At 32.0% G+C, this 22,453-nt stretch overlaps 1 protein-coding gene across 1 annotated transcript; it reads right to left on the reverse strand.

Annotated features, from left to right (window-relative positions):
- Positions 1-13,209: 13,209 nt before the first annotated feature.
- Positions 13,210-19,531, reverse strand: LOC132755684 (uncharacterized). The gene is made up of 8 exons (XM_060746576.1): positions 19,434-19,531; positions 19,254-19,310; positions 18,630-18,724; positions 15,456-15,786; positions 14,744-14,921; positions 14,357-14,610; positions 14,008-14,230; positions 13,210-13,439 (listed from the first exon to the last, which is right to left on the reverse strand). Exons 2-8 carry the CDS (start codon positions 19,294-19,296, stop codon positions 13,232-13,234), a joined length of 1,332 nt encoding a protein of 443 aa, XP_060602559.1. The 5' UTR covers positions 19,297-19,310; positions 19,434-19,531; the 3' UTR covers positions 13,210-13,231.
- Positions 19,532-22,453: the final 2,922 nt, after the last annotated feature.

Below are 22,453 nucleotides of genomic sequence, written 5' to 3' on the forward strand. Positions count from 1 at the left end.
TTGCGTTTGAACATTTGTATCATTTCGTCTTTCTTTCAGAAAATGTAACATGTCCACGTAATCATATTAAATGCATAAATAGCTACTGCATTCCATTGATGTATGTGTGTAATGGCCGAATAGACTGCCCGGATGGACAAGACGAACAATATTGTGGTAATACAAATTTCTTTACAGACATACATAACTGTAATCATGCCTTAATATTATTAATATAACCACCAATTGGTTGACTAAAAACGTTTTTTTAAATGAATTTTAACACCAAGCATGCAAGCGTCAACTGATTAAGTCCTTGCTATCAGTGCACACCAAGACCATTTTCATGAAACACTACCCAAGTCAATACTCTAAGATTATGCTATCCAAGTCAATACTCTAAGATTATGCTATCCAAGTCAATACTCTAAGATTATGCTGCTATCCAAGTCAATACTCTAAGATTATGCTATCCAAGTCAATACTCTAAGATTATGCTATCCAAGTCAATACTCTAAGATTATGCTGCTATCCAAGTCAATACTCTAAGATTATGCTATCCAAGTCAATACTCTAAGATTATGCTACCCAAGTCAATACTCTAAGAATATGCTGCTATCCAAGTCAATACTCTAAGATTATGCTATCCAAGTCAATACTCTAAGATTATATCAGTTTGCATTAGTGATACGTTCAGAAAACATGAAACGTATGAAGTAGCTCATTAAGTTCGGATAACATATATCACATGTTTGCTAAATACGACCTCAGGTGTCAAAAACGTGATATTTTGACAGCATATGACATACTTTACGAGGACTGTGTTGTCTTTCATTCATAGCAATGCTGCAAGTAATGAAAAGAAAACTGTTGCGATCAGTGTCTTTTGTCTTTGACCTTTATGCAACAGTGCCCTTAATAACAACAAAATTAGGTCGGTAGTCCTATCAATCAAACGACTGTCTTGCTTTTCAGAAATTATAAAAAAATAAATAGTATGTAAATGTTAACGTCACTGTAACGCATAAACAGTCGTTGTTTTCTGCTTACTGAGGATGATAATCTTATGAAGTTTGAAGGCTATGATTAAACTATTTCAAAAGTTATTGAGCGTGAGCGGAAACTATCATTTGGACACTAAACTTATTTATAGGCGCCCCAAAACAACAAGCCACCAATACTAAATGAGAATGATCATCTGATGGAGTTCGAAATCATCCATTTACATAACACGTAATTAAGCGGCAATACGGCAAAGTGGCAAATCCTTAGTCACCGTTGTCAAAAGTTGGATTGTCATTTCTGGTGTTTATTTGAAATGACGTATGCGACATTACAATTTGATTAAGCTGTTCCTCCTTTAGTAAGTCGACCACACCTAACACATTTCTAATAACAGAACAGGGCATATTTGTCACATCGGTATGGTATTTCTTTAAAATATGCCTCAACGTACGTAAGTGAGAAGCTTTATGTTGACAAAGATACGTATACGAATAAAGCTCGTTATTCGAACATTATAAGCGACTATTTTCACGGTATACATATTCACCAGTTTTACGCATAATGGAGGCGCTTACTATCGTTGATCAATAATATTCATCCACACAGATACTTAATAAATTGACATTCAAATAATTAAATACCTTTACTGAAATTTTGACTCATCGATTCTGTATAATCTTTTTTTTCAGAATGTGAAGGTCCTAAAAGAAGCAATATCTTAATAGTTACTGAAAGTTCTGATTTACTTCCTTATAACCGAGCAAATCTGCTATTCGAAATGGCTACTAGACTTGGTGGAGCACTATACTCCAAGACTAGAAGTGTTAGAACTTTAAAAGTCCGATTATCCCTGAATCAAAAAGTTGGAAAGAAATATTATTTTGAAAGCTCGGCGTTAAAAGGTAACAGCGAACATCCAAGTCATATTTTTGAAAAAGTCCATCAAAATGAGACATTTGGAAGCTTCCCTGGAATAGCAGAAGCAAACCAATCTGCAATAATTTGGTTAGCAGATAAGTCGGACTACTCCAAAAGTGAACAATACACATTCAAGTTTTTTGGAATATCAAATAATTCAGGAACACCATTTAAGTACCGTATTGTTATTGGACATGATGCACACGGTGGAGTTGACGACGTCAATGACGATGATGTTATTCAATTGAAAATACAAGACTATAACATTCTTGGTACACTTGGAGGAACGCTGTTTCCAAGTATATGCAAAGGTATGTAATTCATACAATATAGATGAGTTTTTATTCAAGAAATTGTCAACGTAAACTGTATCTGTAACATATAAAAAATTCAATGAACGAAAATCCGATCGATTAAGCCTGTCTACGAAAAATAATTTAGAACAGTTCAACATCCCGTTGCATTGATTTAGCGTTAAAAATATATAATATTAAAAGTAATAAAGAACATCTTTTCAGGTCAACCACTTCACTGTAAAGATAGATATCGATGTAGTCTAAGTATGGTTTGTATTCCACACGAACAAGTATGTGATGGTAAACAGCATTGCCCATATGGTGACGACGAGGAGCTCTGTCAGTTCATATGCCCTGAAATATGTTCATGTAAACCCGGTGTTGTCATATGTACAGACGTACATGCAAATAATCAGACCCTAACGATTCCGGTCTCTACACGTATATTAGACGTCAGTAACACAACTGATCTTGGAATCAATATATTAACCAAACCTGACAGCGGAGAACTATCACTTCTAATTTCACTTAACCTTTCAAGATGTGGGATAACATACTTAAATCAATCTTTATTTATAGGATTACCCAATTTGATGAAGCTTGATATAAGCTTTAATAGATTAACAAAATTATCCCGCGATACCTTTGTTCATTTGCATCATTTACAGGAGCTTTATATGTCTGGCAACATAATGTTAAGAGTTCTAGAACCATGGACTTTTAACGGTCTTACAATAGAGTCACTTGCTATAAACGATGCCCATATAGAACGCTTAGAGGCAAATACGTTTGCTGGATTAACTTTAAAACATCTTGATTTAGCATCAAATAAAATAAAAGACATTGCTGATCTAACATTTAATGGACTGACTTGTCAACATATAAATATTGAGGATAACCCAGTGACAATCTTTACGAAAAATATATTTAATGGGGTTACTGGAGTACAAAAGCTTTTCACTCCTAATTATAAGTTTTGTTGTAATAGACCTGCATATCTGAACGAGGAAAACTGCTTACCATATAAAGATGAATTTTCATCATGTACACACCTGATGAGAAACACTACGCTACAAGGATTGATGTGGACAATAGGGTTGTTGGCTCTCACTGGTAATGTGTTGTCTATAGTTTATCGACTCATCTACGACAGAAAGAAGCTGAAACTTGGATACGGTATATTTGTTACAAATCTGGCTATTTCTGATTTGCTGATGGGAATTTATATGCTTATCATTGCCACAGCAGATAAATTGTTTATGGATAGGTGAGAAGTTTGTTTAACAAAGATAGATAGATAGATGGATGGATGGATGGATGGATGGATGGATGGATGATGGATGGATTGATGGATGGATAGGTGGGTGGGTGGGTGGGTGTATGGATGGATTGATTGATGCGTGGGCTGGATGGATGGATGGATTGTTGTGTACTTAGATACTTTCACAATAAAGTGTGAACCTGTTGCTAGAAAATATTTTAACAAGTATTTATGAAGGTTCCATGATAATCGCCGTATGAATACATCTGCGGATGTCTCTAAATTCAAAATTTCACCATTTTTGGTGTTTAAATGTTCAATTCTGCTTAAGCCGGTGCTAGACGGTAACTTGCACTTAACAGTATCGTCCATGAACAGGCTCAATCAAACCGAGCCTGCAACATTTTCAATTTCGTCATGTTGGGCTTTCGTTAGGGATTCTGTATTTCTCTATTTTTCTGTGATGAAGAGAAATAATATAACGATGAAATCATTATATTACTAGCATACAATTTTATCCCAGAATATGCATTTCTAGAATACTATTTCTTTTCTATTTTAAAAAAAAATCAATGACATAAACAGTTTGACAATTTTTAACCTGGCGTGATTTTGCATATTTACAGAGATGAATGGGTTAATAATTGTGTATTTAAACTCCTCTTCATAGAATTTCAGAATTGTAGTTGTGGACATATGCTGTTTAAAGTTATCATCTTAAGCAAAAGCTAACTAAACTAGTAGTAAAATATGTTGATATCGTTTATTGATTTGTGTTCCCTTCTAACAGGTACATAGAAGTAGAAGAATACTGGAGGAACAGCGGGTGGTGTCAATTTGCTGGAGTTATATCAACAATATCATCAGAAGCAAGCGTGTTTTTTATGTGCCTTATTACCATAGATAGATTTATTGTCGTCAAATTCCCCCTTGGACAGTACCGTTTGACAACGTTTACATCCATAAAAGCATCTTTGATCGCGTGGGTGTTGGCTGTACTTATTGCAATTGTGCCTGGCATGGGTACAGATTATTTCCAAAACAAATTCTACAGCAGAACTGGTTTATGTCTTGCATTGCCGCTTACACGTGACAGACCTCCAGGGTGGCTTTATTCCATTATGGTCTTCATTGGATTCAATCTGATCAGCTTCGCACTAATTATTGCAGGTCAGCTCTTTATATTCGTAGAGGGCCGCAAACATGGGTTGTCAAAGAAACGTTTCGACATGTCCCGAAAAAACGAGTTATATGTAGCAAGAACTCTTCTCCTGCTTGTTGCAACCGACATATTGTGTTGGGTTCCTATTGGATTAATGGGTGAGTTATTTGCGACTCTAGTGAACGGCGTCTTCTCTCTTATGTATTGTCCTTGTTGTGGCACATTGTAGGAGCTGTTATTATGAACAGCTTATATCATGTTTTCTTAATTAGCTTATAATTTATACTTTTTGTTAAACAATGCTATCAACTTTGTATGATGTGTACCATCTAAATGTCTTTTCTCTTACTTTGACGTGCTCGTTATTTTATTTTTTATTTTGAAGCATTCTTTCTTGTACAATTCCTTTTATTAATGTAAAAAGAAGCACATTGTACTAAAAATTGTTTGATTTCAGCCAATTACCTTTTAGCATATGCTTTACAAGTAATCATGTTTACATACAGGTATGCTAGCTTTGACAGGGACTTATATTTCTGGAGAGGTGTACGCTTGGATTGCGGTTTTTGTCCTACCTATAAACTCGGCACTTAATCCGTTTTTGTATACATTCTCATCTATAAGATATGCTAAGGTACATTATTATGATACTCCTCAAATGTCATTTGCGTCTTATAGTTATGGATAAAATATTTTCATTTAAGTATATATCTATCGCCCTTATTGAAAATGTATTGCATACTTCCATATTTTCAGATAGCACATATCTTTTGAAATGTATGATCAATAAACTTGAAAACTACATAAAAAATACACATTTTAAATAAAAAAAGTTCTTTTTATGTTAATAAAACTCTAATGATACTAATTTATCCCTTAAAATAAGGACAAATGCAAGGAAATAGAAGGTAACGACACATACGCTGGACAACAAAAGTTTAATAGGTTTATACTTATTTTTAAAATTTTAATCGCAAAAAATAAGTAAAATGTGTTTTTTTTTAATAAAAAAATATTGCTTTTTTATTTTGAAATTTATAAAATGAACTTGCCTTCAAAGCTTGAGATTATACAGAATCGTGATTTTATGTTCATGTCTTTATTGTGTTTATTAGAAATTAGCAGACACAGCAGCGATAGTAAACAGTGAAGAAGGTAAGTACATTTTTCTCAAATGTCTTCATTACCTTTCTTAAATATTATGATTTTGACGAAAACTTGTGATTTTATATTCCATTGATCTTTTGAAACAATTGATGTTTAAAAAATGCTTAAATAAGAAACTCTTTGAAACAACTACGATGTTCAAAGTATTATAAATACATAAATATTAAATACCACATAAGATGAAACAAGTTAAATTCAAGCTAGGTAATTATAATGTGTATTCAAATTATTTTAATAGTCTATTTTTGTTTAATTTCTTATAGATAATGGGAGAGTCATAATTGACATTCTACCCTACTTCATAGAGAAAAACATGCTACGTTTGAACAGATCCTTACATCTGGACAGAGTACTCAAAACGAAAATATTCTCGTCCATAGAAATTGCCTACATTATCCATAATGTCATTCGCTACATGGATATCGTTCACGAGAACGGACTTGTTTTCGATGGGCAAATCACTTCGGATAAGATTTTTATTCAGCTTAAACCGGATTTAAAGGTTTAATTTGACTTTTCTTCATATCAAGTTACTCCATTAGTTAAGGAAACCTTAATTTGTGTTAAAAATGATTTGTTTTTAAAGTACTTAAAATGCGATCAGCCTTAATGTTATTCTAACGTAATTATTTCTCTAAATGCACTCGCATTAAATGTGACATACTGTAAAAGGTCACTTTGATACAGACATAATCCGAAATGTTTAACATCTGTATCATTTTCTCTCAGTAAGCCATATCTTTATATTTTATAGTAGAATTTTATAGCTGTACTTCTACCAAAACAATAAATGAAAGTTCTGTTTATTGTAAAAAAACCACTATTATTAACATCCTTTTACACATAGGATTATTAAAGCGTTGTCAGGAAGCTAAATAATTGAATAATATCTTGCACATTCTTCAGGCATGAATGTTTTTACGAATAGATACCTTTTTGTCTAAAGGTAAACAGTTTGTTACATTATGCCCAATTTTAGTGTATATAGTGAGTCAAGTTAAAGTCAAATTAAGTTTACATTTTACCGTTGTTCCTTTCAATGGTTTAATTTATTTCGCACGAACGATACATAACTCAAGTGACCAATGACATTTCTTTAAATATCTAGCGGAATTGACATGTTACTTTCCAATAATAAGAACAGTGTTTTTTTTATAACTTCGTCTTTTTTATAACTTAATCTTTTTTATAACTTCGGCATATTTATATTAATCCTGAACGTTTTCCAAAATCAACTATTATAACACTCAATCGTTTGAAATGTTTGGTCAATTCACCTCAGCAAGGCAATGAATTATTTTTATCATTTTCATACAAATCGCAAAAAGAAGTCATTCATTTTGAATTTCTTTTGTAACGGTATGATGACGTCATCTTAAGAACGCAACTTATTCATAAAGGCGCTGGTGTTATGTCAATTTAAAACAAGAGATTCGTTGTGCACGGTGGTGTGGGATAATAGTTTCAAGCACAGGTGAAAAACTTGAACAATTCTTTTTTTATATGCAAGCATCAAAGGACTCGGCGTGAATAAACCAAATAAAATTTGATTACTGTGACAAACAATACATTTCCAGGTATCAAGGAAAGTCATGATAATGAGTCTACCTTCAACATCTACCAAAAAAGCAAAGACAGGAGGGCGTATTTACGACGATATCTATGATGTTGGCAAGCTTACTGAGGGGCTGTTAAAGAAGTCCATTGACGCCTAATGGTTGTCGGGACGCTTAACAGCACATGTTTTAGGGATGTCTATATTCATGTTGTGTTGGTTGTTCAATTCCTCGACATATCGTGTTCTTTAGATTTCTTTATTTTCAATTATTTGTAGCATGTGTTGATATTGTTTTTAATATCTATTGACTATTTACTTTTTAATTTAATAACTAAGATATATAAGTTTTCACTAATTTCACAACACTTCTAGAAGAATAAACGACTGTTTATCAAGATTTGACCCTAAAGCCTTCAATTTGTAATTATAATATTTTGTCAATGAGAGGATAAGGCAAGTGTTTTTGTGTTTTATTTATACCGTTTTGCCTTACTTTAAATATTACATTTTTATCTTCTGCATCCGATTATTGCCGACAAAAGGTCACTGAATGTTCAAATGTTGCACAATGTTCAGGTTTTTCAGTTGACGTCTTGTCTGTGGTATGCAGTCAAAACATTTATTAAGTTCCGCCAATTGTTTACTCTAGGGCACATACGTACGTAATTATATTTTTGTATAAACAGTATGGCATCTGTAAAGTAAAGCCTCTAAAGCCTTTAGGTCATTTAAAACTTCCTTACTGGTATATCTATTTGTTTTGTGGTTATGTATGTATTTATGTATGTATGTATGTATGTATGTATGTATGTATGTATGTATGTAATTGTTTTCTGTCGTCGAATGTTAAAGTTCAGCGTTATCATTTTGTAAGTGTTTAATTTTATGAATTTGCAGAAGTGGATATATGAAATAAAAGTATTTTAAAAGTAAATATATAAGAAATAATGAACATCAGTTTTGTCATTTAGACACGGTTTTCACAAGAAAATGCATACAAAAATGGAGTCATTTCATTTTTCAGTTCTTTCACAAGGTGGGATGAACATGTTAGAGAAAATATAAGCTATAACACACTTTGGCCCAGCGAACAGTTTCTTAATTTCGACATCATCTCCGTCTATCAAATCTAAAACAGCAACATCACGACTAGGAATGCTATCACATAGACCTTTAATGTACCTGTTAATAAAAGAACTTAGAATAAAATAGTTGAATTATTTTTTGCATAAACATATTTGAATTTTTTTACTCTCTAAAATTTGACTTACATTTTGTTTTTGAAAGCCTTGATTTTAAAAACTGCAGGTATTTTTTTCAGACAGGAGCAGACAGGTAAACATGTCAAACGAATGTAAATATAACAAATATGTGAAATTGTTTCAATACATATGTAAAGTATGCTATCAAAATATGTATGTCCCGTTCTTGGTGGAATTCGTTGTATTAAAAACATTCATCCACAAATAGGACAAGAATGTTGATTCTTTTATTGTTGTCAAAATGCATCTTTCTTTTAACTTAGCATGTGCAAATTTGTCAGAAATTTAGTGAATGATTAGCGTTTTTGGTTTGGTTTAATGCGTTTGAAATTGTCTTATTATTATTGTTTAACTTATTATATTTGTATATTATAATAGTACCATTATAACAATTATATACTAGATGTTTTTAGTGATAACAATATTAAGAAGGCTGAAACAAAACTTTGGTTTAAGTTTATATCATTCAAAATTATGATTGTCGTCATTTTGTAATTCAGGCTTAACTTGTTTTCATGTGAAATTATGTCTGATTGAATTGTATACGCTAACAAGATTATAATTTTTGATAATAAAAAACCTTTATACACCTTTTATTTATTTCTATTAATTGTAGAGGCGCAATATCATTTAATGGAAGCTTTTTTCAAGATTTATATTATTTAGTCTGAGAATGACTAGAAAATTTGGATATATTACTTTACAATTTTATTTCGAAATTGATAACCGTTAAGTACATCACATTCTTTAATTCTAATATTCTTTATGTTGTGGTATGTTTGTCAATAAAACAAATTAAAAAAATCACAGTTTTTTCCGATTCTTGACCTTACATCTTTTAAAGATCAAGTTTAAGCCCAAACAACTGACCAATCAGTCTTAAAATATTTCTAAAACTTCTTGCATCAAACATCCATATTTGTCATATTGAAGGAATGGTAGCGATCTGGGAAACAAATGTATGAAATGGTTAACTTTTGCATTAAGTATTAGAAACATCCGCAGATATGTTCAAAGGCCAATTTTCATTTCACCCTTTACGGGTGTGCCAAACCATGAAACGCGGCTAACGGTGCCAAAAGATGAGCGCGCCCTAAAGAACAATGGAAACTAGATTGATTGTGATTAAAATTTGAATAGTGGATCACAAATGACAAAATCGAATTCAATGTATGTTGCAAAAATTAAAACCGTCAAAAACACATTTAAAAGGCATGCAACATATCCTTTGTGTGATCATGCACTACAAATCTGTACAAAGAGTGATCACCATAATTACATGAAAACTGAAGAACCGGCATTGTGCTTCAAGTCGAGATACTAGACAACAAATATGCAGCTATTAAGAATTTGGAGCAGACAAATATATACGATTATATAGAGCTAACTAAATCAACATTAGTGCCGTTTGCTGTGCCAGTAAACTTCAGTTTATACTCTTTGAATTTTTGTTACAGGTACAGTGTTGATTAGAACAAAGTGGTCAGAGAAAAAATAGTGCAAATGACACTGCAGACGAATGTCCTAAATGCGAGTATTTCTTTAAGAGCGCTCAGTATGCCAATAGTGTTGTGATTGTGTACTTTCTTTTTGACAGCTTGTCTGTAATATGCAGGCATCAAGACATTGATCCCTTTTCAAAATTCCAAGTCCATTTTATTAGTTTTTCTCACTATTTACTCATTTCTTCTCTAGTTGACCATTCGCAGCTGTTGATGGAACGACACTTTCGTGTCACATTGAAGGTTCAATGATAATCACAGTATGAACAATGTATTCAACAAAATTCACTATTTGCTCAATGTAATCGAGCCTGAAACATTTTGCTGTTTTGCCGTTTTGGACATTTTAAGTAGGGATTACTTGTTTGCTTGTTTTGCGGCTGAAAAACATATTTATTCCTATAAATATCCATCTAAAACTTACTTTTGTATGTTAGTTATCAGCAAAGGGGCTCAACGACACTGATCACTATAAACAGATGACCACTATATGCAGGTTGACATAGATATAGTTATATGTTATGACAAAACATGGCTTTATATGGATATGATCTGTTGAAATATATTCATGTAAGTACAAAATTAAATAGTACTTTAATTTACAATATATGACGTGGATGTTACAGTTATAACCGCTCCAAACAATATTATTTTTTCGAATTTAAAGAAATATTTTGTTTTCTTTTTACTGTATTTGTCCTATTTTTTTTGGGCGGCTCTTATGCGTTCTGCCATTGAACTGATGAATATCACGTGTTCGTTAAGAAGTAGCCAGAACGTTCTGACTAACAGATATTTAATAAAACATGATTGCAAAGTTACCTTTTTCTATCACGATTCCGCATCTGGTTCGTAAAATTAAAATAAAAAAGAAAACGAATCGCTCAGTTAAAGTTCAAATTACAATAACGAAATACACGTATGCAAACAGACTAATAAATCGCTAAATAACGTTACCAGATTGGTTTCATATTTTCTGGCCGCTGACTGTGATGAACAGACTCACGTTATAATGGATGCCAATATATAGGTATTTCCTTCCATCCAAACTTACTCTGATCGTAAAATGACAAGTTAACTCGAATTTTCCAATAAAATAATAATAATAATAATAAAAAAAAAAAAAATAATAATAATAATAATAATAATATTTATAATGATAATGATGATGATGACGATGATGATGGTGATGATGGTAATAATAAGGCAAGGATAACATAAACATATTCAGGAAGTGGTTCAGATTGGGAAAATATTCAAATGATTTTGCATGAGAATAAAAAAAAGTAACTCGAGCATATATTTACTCGTCAACGTATAATTGTTATCTCCCTTTGATATGATCAATCAGAATTCGGTTGAATTGTAGCTCTATTATCTTTGCCCTATGAAATGATAAGTCCACCAGTCAGTTGTCGGCTTAATGTATTGGAATATCAAGATGCAACTTTTCACATGACGGTTTCTCTATTTTTCCCCATTATAATGTTAATAAAATATTTGAAGAAGGAGCTCCTACGTGTTTTTATTCAGTTGTATTTTTAACTGCATCTTTTACACAAACAGACAAACATGTGTTTCTGCTAAACAAATCAAGATGTAAACACTATCTCACAAATGTCTTTTAACAAAATTATTCTATAAGGATACCATGTTCTTTCTTTTTTAAAAATCTTTTGAAACGTTTTAATGTAATGCTTTTGAAAGGAAACGGTAATACATGCACCTTTCTTTAAATATAAACATAAATCTACTCATATGTAAAGATCATGCAATTAAAACTTCTTCCCAATATGTTAAATCATAATGGGTATTAACTGGAATATTATGTGCTCGGTATTAAATTCTAGAAACATGTTTAAAAAATTGAATTAAAACGTTTAAAAGTATTCTAAAACATTGACATAGTTCATAGTCCATACAAATACACTATCCATTATGTTGACGGTCAGAGGATACATGGATATTGGTCATGGTAACTGACTTCTTTGTATTGGGTAAGCATAAAAAATTGTTGTTCAATTTAAATCGAAATTTAAGGTAAAAATTTCATTGTTAGCCACCCACCTTAACTGGCTATTAAAATTTAAGAATTGACCTGTTTTACATCATCAAGTAACGTTGAGTAAGAGAAATCTGAATTGATATGAGGACAGACAGTGATTATATTACAGAATATTAGCAAAGACACGGAAAATGCACATACCGTCTACATCTAACGATACACGTTGTTCATGCGATTTTCTTTAAACGAAAAATTTGGGGTTTTTTTGCATTATGTTTTCAGCCAACCATGATATCAGTCAAATAAAAAGCGCTTTAAAACAATGTAATTATTTACTCAAATTTGTTGTTAAGTAAAACCTATTTATCAAAGTTTCCACCAAAGTCATATGCTAGGCTTCAAATGTTTTAACAGAAATACAGGCACTCTGAGAATAAATCAAGTTCAGAAGTAAATACATTAGAAAAAGAGAAAAAAAAAGAATCCCTAAAGAAAGCCCAACACCGTAAGATTGTAAACTATTGCAGGGGCTCGGGTTGATTGAGCCTGCTCATGGACGGTACTGAAAGTGCAAGTTGCCGTCCACGCCCCCTAGCGTCGGCTTAAGCAGAATTCAACATTTAAACAGAAAAATGGTAAAATTTTGAATTTAGAAACATCCACAGATGTGTTCATACGGCGGTTATCATGGAACCTTCAAGGTGACACAGTAGTGTCATTCCATGAAAAGCGGCGTATGGTCCCCAAGTAAAAGAATGCGTGTGCCCTTAACGAGAAAACAATGGGCGGAACTAAATAAGATGGAATTTTGAAAGGGGATCTGAGGTTATGAAGCCTGCACAGACAAAAGCAGGCAACATATCCTAAGGGTCACCACCCAAGTTGAAAAAGGCCAAATACACAAAACTAAAAATACCATCTAAAATGAATACACAACAATTATGTCGTGCTGAACGATCTTCAAGGATCGAAAATATAAAATAATTCATTAAATGTGCAGGGAGACTTTTTACAGCCGCCACACGGCACAAAATAACACGGAAGTTTAATGTGCATCAGTTGGTTAATTGCATCCCGCTAAAAACAAAACAAAATCACATTCAAATTGATGCCATTTTATTTTCCAATTATTTCTGCGGGTGTAATAGCATGCAACAAATATCCAGAAAATGTACAATAAATTTCACTTGGATCTCCATAAAGTTTGTTTTTAAATCCTTGTGACTCGATTCTAACCACATCTCCCCCATTTAGCTCCAACACAGCAGCATTTCCGGCAGTTGCATGATGACCGGGTATCACATTATATATGCTGTTTATATACCTATTAATGAATGAAATGGTATTCAATGAAACGTTCTAAATGGCAGTTTCTCAACATAACAAAAATGAACTTCCTCAAATTAGCTACGTACATTGCACAAACGCTGCCGATTGACTTTTAATATACAGGTAAGCAATTATAAAAATGATAAGCAGAGATACAAAAATGCATAGAATTGCTTTAATTATATAAAATAATTGACGGAGAACAAGAATGGTGGTTTATAATCATGATAAGTATACCTGTGGGTTACCGTGGGTTTACATAATATACATCTTAATGTATAAAGGAGAAACCTATTCAAGTAAATGACATATACTACTTTACTTAGTAATAGTCTGCAAATGAATGTGTTCTAATTGTAAATTATTCTAGTGATCATTGTGTCTAAGATTTCTTAGGTTTGGTCGATAGTCACGCAGAAACTGTAAAGGGGTAAAGCAAGTACAAGCAATTACGTGTGTGGAACGTTTGACCTTTTGTAAGGTAGCTTAATAGTTTAGCCACAACGTGAAATAAATGGTCATATTACTATTAATCATTGCACGATGGTTTTGTAAGACCTTACTTTTGATTTTGCATCAATCGTAACTTTATACCACTGTCTCTTATTGTTCTTCCATGATAGTTGAACTCATAAAGTCCACTTGCTGGTGCGACAAAGTGGCCGGTGGATATATTGTAGGAAGTTTTGTAGTTGACGAAAACATGATCGTATAAAATAGTGGAACCTGATGATACACTTATGTTATTGACAAGAGCCACAGAAAACGCCACAACTGGGAAGGATTCTAAAACAATAATGTAAGTTGTGTAAAATCAAAATAATTAAGTATACATTGCCTTACTTAACTGCGTATAATAATGCATATTGCGTATATTGCGTTTATGAAACAAATATCTAAACAAAATCTTACCTGGTGACAACATATCGAGGTCAGTGATAACTTGGACACCAGAGAAAGTTGTAAATATTTGGTCAGGATTTCCAAACAAAAAATTATCAATTCCGGCATGTGCTTTGACGGTTATTGTATCGTTGACGTTGAGATGTAGGATAGCGGTGTTTCCTGCGTCCGTCCAATCAAAGTCGGTAACACATTTAATGGAACATATGTATTGGTCATTTTGAAAAAGATCTTGCCACAGCTCTTCGTTTTGATGGGTGAGACTATTAAAAAGAAACGTACATTTTAAAATAAATGTATTTCTTAATTAAATACCTTTTATCAGCTTTAATATACCACATGTCTCTAAAAAATTACATTTTTCAAATTGGAATAAAATATCAAGTAGCGTGTTACCTGAAGAAATGAAAGATGTATATGCCTGCAGTAAGAGCCTTATAAACGCCTGTATCTAAGTTAAAGCCTTTGTTTATGTTTACAAGTTGTGTATCATACAAAACAGATGCTCCTCCAACAACATTTTGGTTTCGATCGGATGTCACTGAGAAAGCTGATATAGCATTGTCGCTGTTACCTGTAAAGGTATTAAACTAGACCATGTAAAATATATTATGTTGTGGCAATTAATTATTAACTGTTATATCATATTAGCTCACCTCCCGTTATTTAGTGCAATAAGTCAGTCAGGTTTAACAAAACTCTTAAAAAAAGAGACATAAAAGATATAAGACACAAATGTCATTGATAATGATATCAAATATGTAGAGGGTATATTGGTTTGTCTATTTTTATAATTTTAGCGCATGTTTCAAGACCTTCTTAAAAAAACATAACATATCTTCAAACAAGAAACATATATACAGTCGTTCATCTTTTGTATCAAATGCATCTAACAACACGTTTTCACATCATTGTGTTAATTACACTTAAATAATACTAGTGGTTATAATTGAGTGATGACAGTACAAATAAATAAATTTCATTTTAATATCTTACTGTATGTTATGTTATTTAAACATCTTAATAGTGAAAATACAGTTTCCTGAACACTCTTACTTGGAGATAGTTCCTGATTAAAATGTTTTCTAGTAAATACTTTATAACTTACTTATTGCCTCAGAGCCAATTTGCACACATGTGAAAGTATTATAAATTTCATTTGTATACGCAAATATATCCACTTGATAATTTGTTCTTGTCTTTACTTGAACGATATCACCTTCATTTAGATCAAGAACCACACTGTTTCCACCTGCACCATTGTGACCAGACACGTGGCCGTAAAGAGATGCAACACGCTGACTATTATGCCAAAGTTCGAGGAATGTTTTCAAGTTCGGGCTAGCTAAAGAGTAAACTTGGCATTTGTAAACTCCACCATCTTTGCATGTGAACACACCTCCTGATATGTCTTGACGTTGCATGTGATTGGTAGTTATCTATGAAAAATTTGCATTTGTAATTTGCATAATTATATGTTAGCGTAAAGAGATAAAATATTATACAGGTTTCTATTTTCAATAAATGTGTGTAGTCTGACAAATCCACTAGTACAAATTATACAAATAGCATTTTTATCTCATTGACGTTTCATTTATTATGAACATTTTGCTAAAATGAAAATATTTTCTGTGTAAGCTAGTGCAAAAATAAACAGCAAATGTATATACATGATTGTATAACATTTTCTTCTATTGAATATTGTAATTTTACATAGTCTAGTAACTGTATTATCATCGTTTGACCGGTTTTCGATACCATAAGGTTTTAACTTAGTCTTTTGTAAAGAAAACTAACTCGACAAATACATCAAGAAAATAACCTTTTATTGATGCCTATTTAAACTTCAATAAGACTGATTTTATAATCAAAATAACATTTAATCAATCCAACATTTAAATTTTTATCGTCCCTACGTCGACATTTCCTATATTGACATGTTTTCGATACCTTTTCTACCTGCATAAAAAAGAGTACTAGTATACAGTAATTGTCCAAAAATATATTCAAATCTTAGAAAAAAAACAACATTGGTATTTCATAGGCCTATCCTAATAGCTAACATATTAGCATATTCTTCTGTAAAACTGTTTTCATGGCATGGGCAATTTAATTCATCATGGAGTCCGACTACTGACTGCTCACAGCAATAGTTTAAGTGTGTCCAATGACCACATTCTGGATAGTCACACGGAACCCTTTTAGTAAACACAACTGATATACAATTTCCAAGTGCTATTTGTTGAACAAAGAGCAAACATAACACTTTTCTTCTTCTGTTTTTTCTTCTCCTGAAGAATAGTTAGATACAACATATGGAGACGTGATTTTTGATTTTCTTGAGGAACAAGGCTGGATACATTTACGTATCCTTTAATTGCTGGTTGAAGTAAGTGATACACACATTTGCTTTTTCCCACTGGCACTTTTAAATGATGACTTATTTTTCATTTTAGATTTATGTGCAGTAATTTGTTGCTTGATGTACAGTGGGCGAAGAAATGAATTTGCCTGAAACTAAACCACTGATAGTTTTGTACTGTTTTTTATGTTCAAATGTTTGTTTATCTTAATTTTTTTTAAAGCAATTTTGAAAAATTCAGTAGGCAATGGAACATTTTTTGCTGGAACAAAACTTAGTTCAGTTGTTAAAGATTCTGGAGCTCTATAAGCCTTGTGAATCCAATTATGCTCAGTTTGCACACCCTTTTCGTCAACATTATAGATGAGTTCAGGTTTGTCCATCAAATTGTCTTTAGTAAGGCAGATTTTAAGTTACTGAAGTATTCAGATACCTTTTCTTTCGAAGTAGCTTGTACCCTATAATTCACAAGTGCCCTTGCTTTTACTTTTTTAAGTTCAGGCCACTTGGTCATGAAAGACCTGTTACATCAGTCATTCAATGGATGTTCCTTATCTCGTTTACCAGGGAATGTAGCATAGTTAGAGGCTTGGTCTATCAATTCACTACGTTAATAGCAGTAACCAAACTGAGCAATGATAGATATGACTGAACAGATATGGCCTCTTCTTATTGACTTAAAAGTGACTTGGGTCCTGAAGCTGTTTTTTCACGATCAATTCTACCAAGAACTCTATCACGCAAGGTTGTCTGAGGAATACCAAATTGCCGTGCAGCAGTCTTTATTGGTATCTTCATTTCTTTTACTGCTTGATATGCATTATTATTAGCTGTAGGTGAGTACATCCTATACTATGAGGCAGAAGATGTAGGATTTACCTGTAAAAGAAGTAAAAATAAACTGACCTAATATTGCAGATTACAGTATTGTGGAGAGAAAAACAATGTAATGATAATCAATAATTTATTTCATATGAGATCAGGCACATTTTTAAAAATAAATGTAAACCGCCTCCGTGGTCGAGTGGTTAAAGTCGATGACTTCTAATCCAGTTACCTCTCTGGCGTGGGTTCGATCCCCTGGAGATGCTTTGGTAGTTTAGCGCGGAGGAAGGTAGTCTAGTACTGGTGTAACTCTCCAGGAACGATGGTTAGGAAACTACCCTCCTGTATGACTAAAATACTGTTTGAAAAAGGCGTAAAATCAAACAAACAATAAATAAATAAATGTACAGTAAATGAATTTTTGAAAACACCCTATAGCACAAATTTGACGTCATGGTCACATAACATTCACGTGACTTTGAAGAGCACACGAACGGGGAATTCCCCCATCAATGGGATTTATTTTGAGGATTTTATAATAACTTTGATGCTGAATTATAATAGAAAATTATGATAAAGTAATAGCAAAAACATTAATTTCATAATCAAGATAAGAAAAGAAAGTTTACTTACTTGTTAACTTACTTTGTCGCATTTTTTACAAAATTCCACGGTGGCTCGAAAGAAGTCAAGTACGCTGCGATCTGTAAACAACCGATGACGTATTTCGTCTTCCGGTTCAAAGAGCATGAGCAAGTGAAAGTATCGAAAACCTGTACGTATCGAAAACATAGCAAACCACGATAAAAGGTTAATGGAAACCCGAACAATTCATTGAAGTCTAAATATTGTATATATTTGTGAGAACCGTTTACAATTAAAATCGAGTCGAGTAACAAAAATGTATTTCAAGCAATTAAACTTCTGACGATTTGGCAAATTAAAAGAATTCTAATTTAAGGCTGATATGTACATTTAGTGTTCCTTATTTCCAAGAAACCTTATGATAATGCAAATGTATGTTTAAGGAATAAATAAATAATAATATAATTTGAAACAAACAAGCAAACAAACAACAAAATTAAAAAAACATACATGTGTAAATGGAACTGTTGTCTCATTTTTAAAACTCAATTTTGTAGATTGTGCCACTGTGAAAGCAACTGGGTCGAACTTAGCATTGGCGGCAACTAAATTATTGATGAATTGATACATATAAATTGTCGAATAGTGTGCTTCAAATAATTATTAAAGTATCAAAATGCCACGTGCAGCATATTTACCGCGTTAAATTATTTCGAGTTATCCTATCATCATTTTACTCTGGCATGTTAATGTGGTAGTGTACATTTTTATGGTAATGTAAATAAAGCCCTAAAATGTGCGTGTCCTGGGAAACGCACATATTTTCCCGTCTTTATTAAACGTTCAACAAATATATCATTGCTTCAATCTGTTGTTTTATAACATTAATGTGCATATTTACATTTGATATAAGTATGATATAGTCTTTTTAAAAGAAGCTTGCATAGAAACATCCGTCGATCTGAAGTGACAAAAGCACTGTGTTTAATTGTTTCACATACACATACAAACCAACAACCATAAAATCATAAAATATTACACTAAATTGTACTTATTATAATAAAGGATTGAACGTTTTTGATTAACATTCTACGTAAACGTAGGTACCTTAGAATTGATGTTCATTCTACTTACCTATAAAGCTGCACATGGTCATCAGACAGGCAGCGATCGCCATCTCTAAATACTGTTCTATAATAAATTACAAAAGTTAATTGAATAAAGAAAAGAATAAATTAATACATCAGTGTTATTGACTTCAATGCAGATAACTGGTATTTTTGAAATTTTCTCCTTTAATATAATTATACTTACATAGACAGCTTAAACCCTAATGTCTTAAATATCAAAAGTGATCACAAATATTGGTGCATTTCTAACATATGCGTATTTCTCTCACACTTAAGTGTAACATTTAAAAGAGTTCAATAGATAAGGTTTTTTTTACCTTTAGCGGCTTTCTCATATCTTTACACTATTACAACTACTGTATTTAGAGATATAACATTGATGCTAGCAATGATATCCAGTGAGACCATTTTTATTGAGTACATGATTTAACTATGACTATTAATTTAAATAAAAAAAGAAACATTTTGAGAAAAAAAGGAAATTCACCTGATTAACTCGATGAACTAAAAAACTTTTAATGGAAGAGTTTTTTTTGTTCATTATGGTACCATTCTATATTAATTTTTACGATTGTATGGAAACCATTAGACTGTTATTAATAATTATAAAGTACATAAAACAATTGCTTGGTAAAAGGTTTGTTATATAATGCTATACCTTCGAAGATCGAACTCCTAATGATTGATCACTTATATACTACTTAATATATAAAAAGAACAAACTATGTTGAAATGAATGTTAGTTGAACAATAACTATCAGCACAATATTTTTATAATAATGCTAAATAAAGAAAAGCATGAGACAATTGCCAACGAAATATTGAACACAGTAACTGCAAGGTAAAATGCTAGAATAAAGCCAGTCACAAATAAATAAATAGATAAATAAATACACAGATTATTATACGGTTATATCCTAAAATGTTATTTATCACTGAAAACTATTATTTTGTCGTTAAAGTGGCATATTTTACGTTTCAACAAATAACGACAGTACAAATAAACACATACCATACAAGTCACATCATCTGCAACAACATCATCTGTGACTGTATATAAAAAAAACAATCAGAAAAATAAAGAATAAATATAACACACACCAACAGTGTCGATTTCGTCCCATGATAATTATGAGTTAAATTAGCTAGACAGTATGTTAAATCAGTTAATATAGACGGTTTTGGTGTCTGATGTTATCGGCAAGCTATGTGCTTAGGAAGGGTTTAAAGTAAGTATCCACAAATTAAGTTTGCACATTCAAAAAACTTAACTGGCATTTGCATACACGCTTTTGTCAAGAATAGGATAATCAGCGCCACAAGTGTATTACAATCACCCTGCTACAATATAGAGGTTCATGGTATCTGATAAATCATTTTTATAAATTAGAATGCATAAATTGAAGCTGCCCCTGATAAGTTTTAAACCAAACTTAGATACAAGTACCTTCTGTTTATCTGACCGCAACAAAAATGTTATTACCAGGTCTTGCTGGTCGAATTATTACTTCCTTGATTGTTGTGCAAGTAATAACAGTCTCAAGATGCAAAGTTTAATCTTTTTGTTCAAGTAATCAACTAAATCATTGAATGACGGACAATTTCTTTCATAACATTATTTTGTTTTGTTGCGTTTGCAGTAGGCTTAAGGAATCAGTGGTTGTAATATTTTCAGAATATAAAGTTTGATAAAGTATTCACTAACTATGGGAGCGCATTCAACATGACATCATGTGTATTTGTCCCTACTGTGTCATGAGCGTGTCTATCATTTTAGTGTAATAAAATGTCTTTTGTTTTGATAAGACGTTAACATGACATTAAATCTTATAAACATTTATGTTTCAAATAATTAGCGTTTTTTTCATGTGATAGTACATTTATGACACTATTTATATATCTACCACCACGCTACATTGTGACATTAAAAGGAAATAATTTGATAATGATTTTAGCTAAAGAGACTTTGTCGTGAATAAGCGTTTCTGCAATTTTTGACTTAAATTCTTCAAAATGAACTATTAAACCATTAAAAAAACGGAGGGAAATGCACCTGCAAAAGACTTTTGAGATTAATTGAAGTGATGTCTATCTTTTATTGTTAGTTGTTGTTTAAATTGTACGCCACACCAACATAATTAAGACCAAATGGTGACTTTTCAGCTTTATTTGTGAAAGAAGACTTCAGGGGCACCTCCATTTTTATGTCAAGCACGGACGGATCGTAACGGGAAAGAAAGAGTATTTCGCGCGGCACACGAACCAACAGCGGTTAGGATAAAGTGATTTGAAGGCAACGAACTTCAACACCAGACCGACGATGGTCCTTATGTGACTCTAGTGCAACACCATTTGTCCATGTGTATTCTTTATAAAAACTTTATTAAAGTAATACATAGTAAATAAAAAAGTATTCTTCATAGCTATAGAAAGCAAACTATAACAAAAATAGAAGGGTTTTTTATGGTATGACCATCGTAATTGGCACCCTATGGGAACTATATGAATGACGGACCTGTTACATGCTTTAATTGATTACTGTTATTTTAACAACAATTAACTGTTTATGAGGTCATATTTTTAAAAATTTAATTAGACGGCTTTTGTTTCAGAAATAAGGAAACTCTATCATTTTATATTTTATATCATCCTTATGAAAAATAGACTATTGATTATTGTTAAGAAACATACACTAAAATTTCATCTATTTGATCATATTCCTAGTTAGGAAACCAAATTCAAAATATCCCAGAAATCCACTCAATTGAGGTGAGGTTTTCAAAATTTCATTTTTCGCCTAAAAGTATAATAGTTGATCATGTCAAATATTTAATATTTTTACCGTGGACTTTTGGTCTAATTAGGCTTTGAAAATATCAGGTACCCTATGTCTTACTAAATCTAGCATTATTTAGTCAATAAATGAACATAAAATAATTATGTAATTAAAATGAAACACTTTTTTTCAAATAGAAAAGGATGTGAGAAATACATTTATAGTGGTAAAAGGAAAGAAAGAAGAAACAGGTTGACCACCAAGCCTCCGTTTTAATGTAGTTTACAGTGTTGTTCCTATTTAAATACTCTTCAAAGTGGCGAAAATGCGTTGAAGGGTTCTTTCTGAAAGGAATGAAGTGTTATTTTAAGCTTACGCGATTATGATTAAATACATTCAAAATAGAGAGACTTTAATTGTCTCTTTAA

Source organism: Ruditapes philippinarum, unplaced genomic scaffold, assembly GCF_026571515.1.
Source record: "Ruditapes philippinarum isolate M1 unplaced genomic scaffold, ASM2657151v2 ctg415_1_1_1_1, whole genome shotgun sequence".
Lineage (NCBI taxonomy): Eukaryota > Metazoa > Mollusca > Bivalvia > Venerida > Veneridae > Ruditapes > Ruditapes philippinarum.

Excerpts from the sequence above, each read along its gene's own strand:
- LOC132755684 (XM_060746576.1), bottom strand. The coding sequence starts at position 19,296 with ATGGCGATCGCTGCCTGTCTGATGACCATGTGCAGCTTTATAG. Across the intron at positions 14,922-15,455 it reads AATTGGCTCTGAGGCAATAA|GTAACAGCGACAATGCTATA; the intron begins GTAAGTTATAAA and ends ATACCTTTACAG. Across the intron at positions 13,440-14,007 it reads CGATTGATGCAAAATCAAAA|GTATATAAACAGCATATATA; the intron begins GTAAGGTCTTAC and ends ATTCATTAATAG.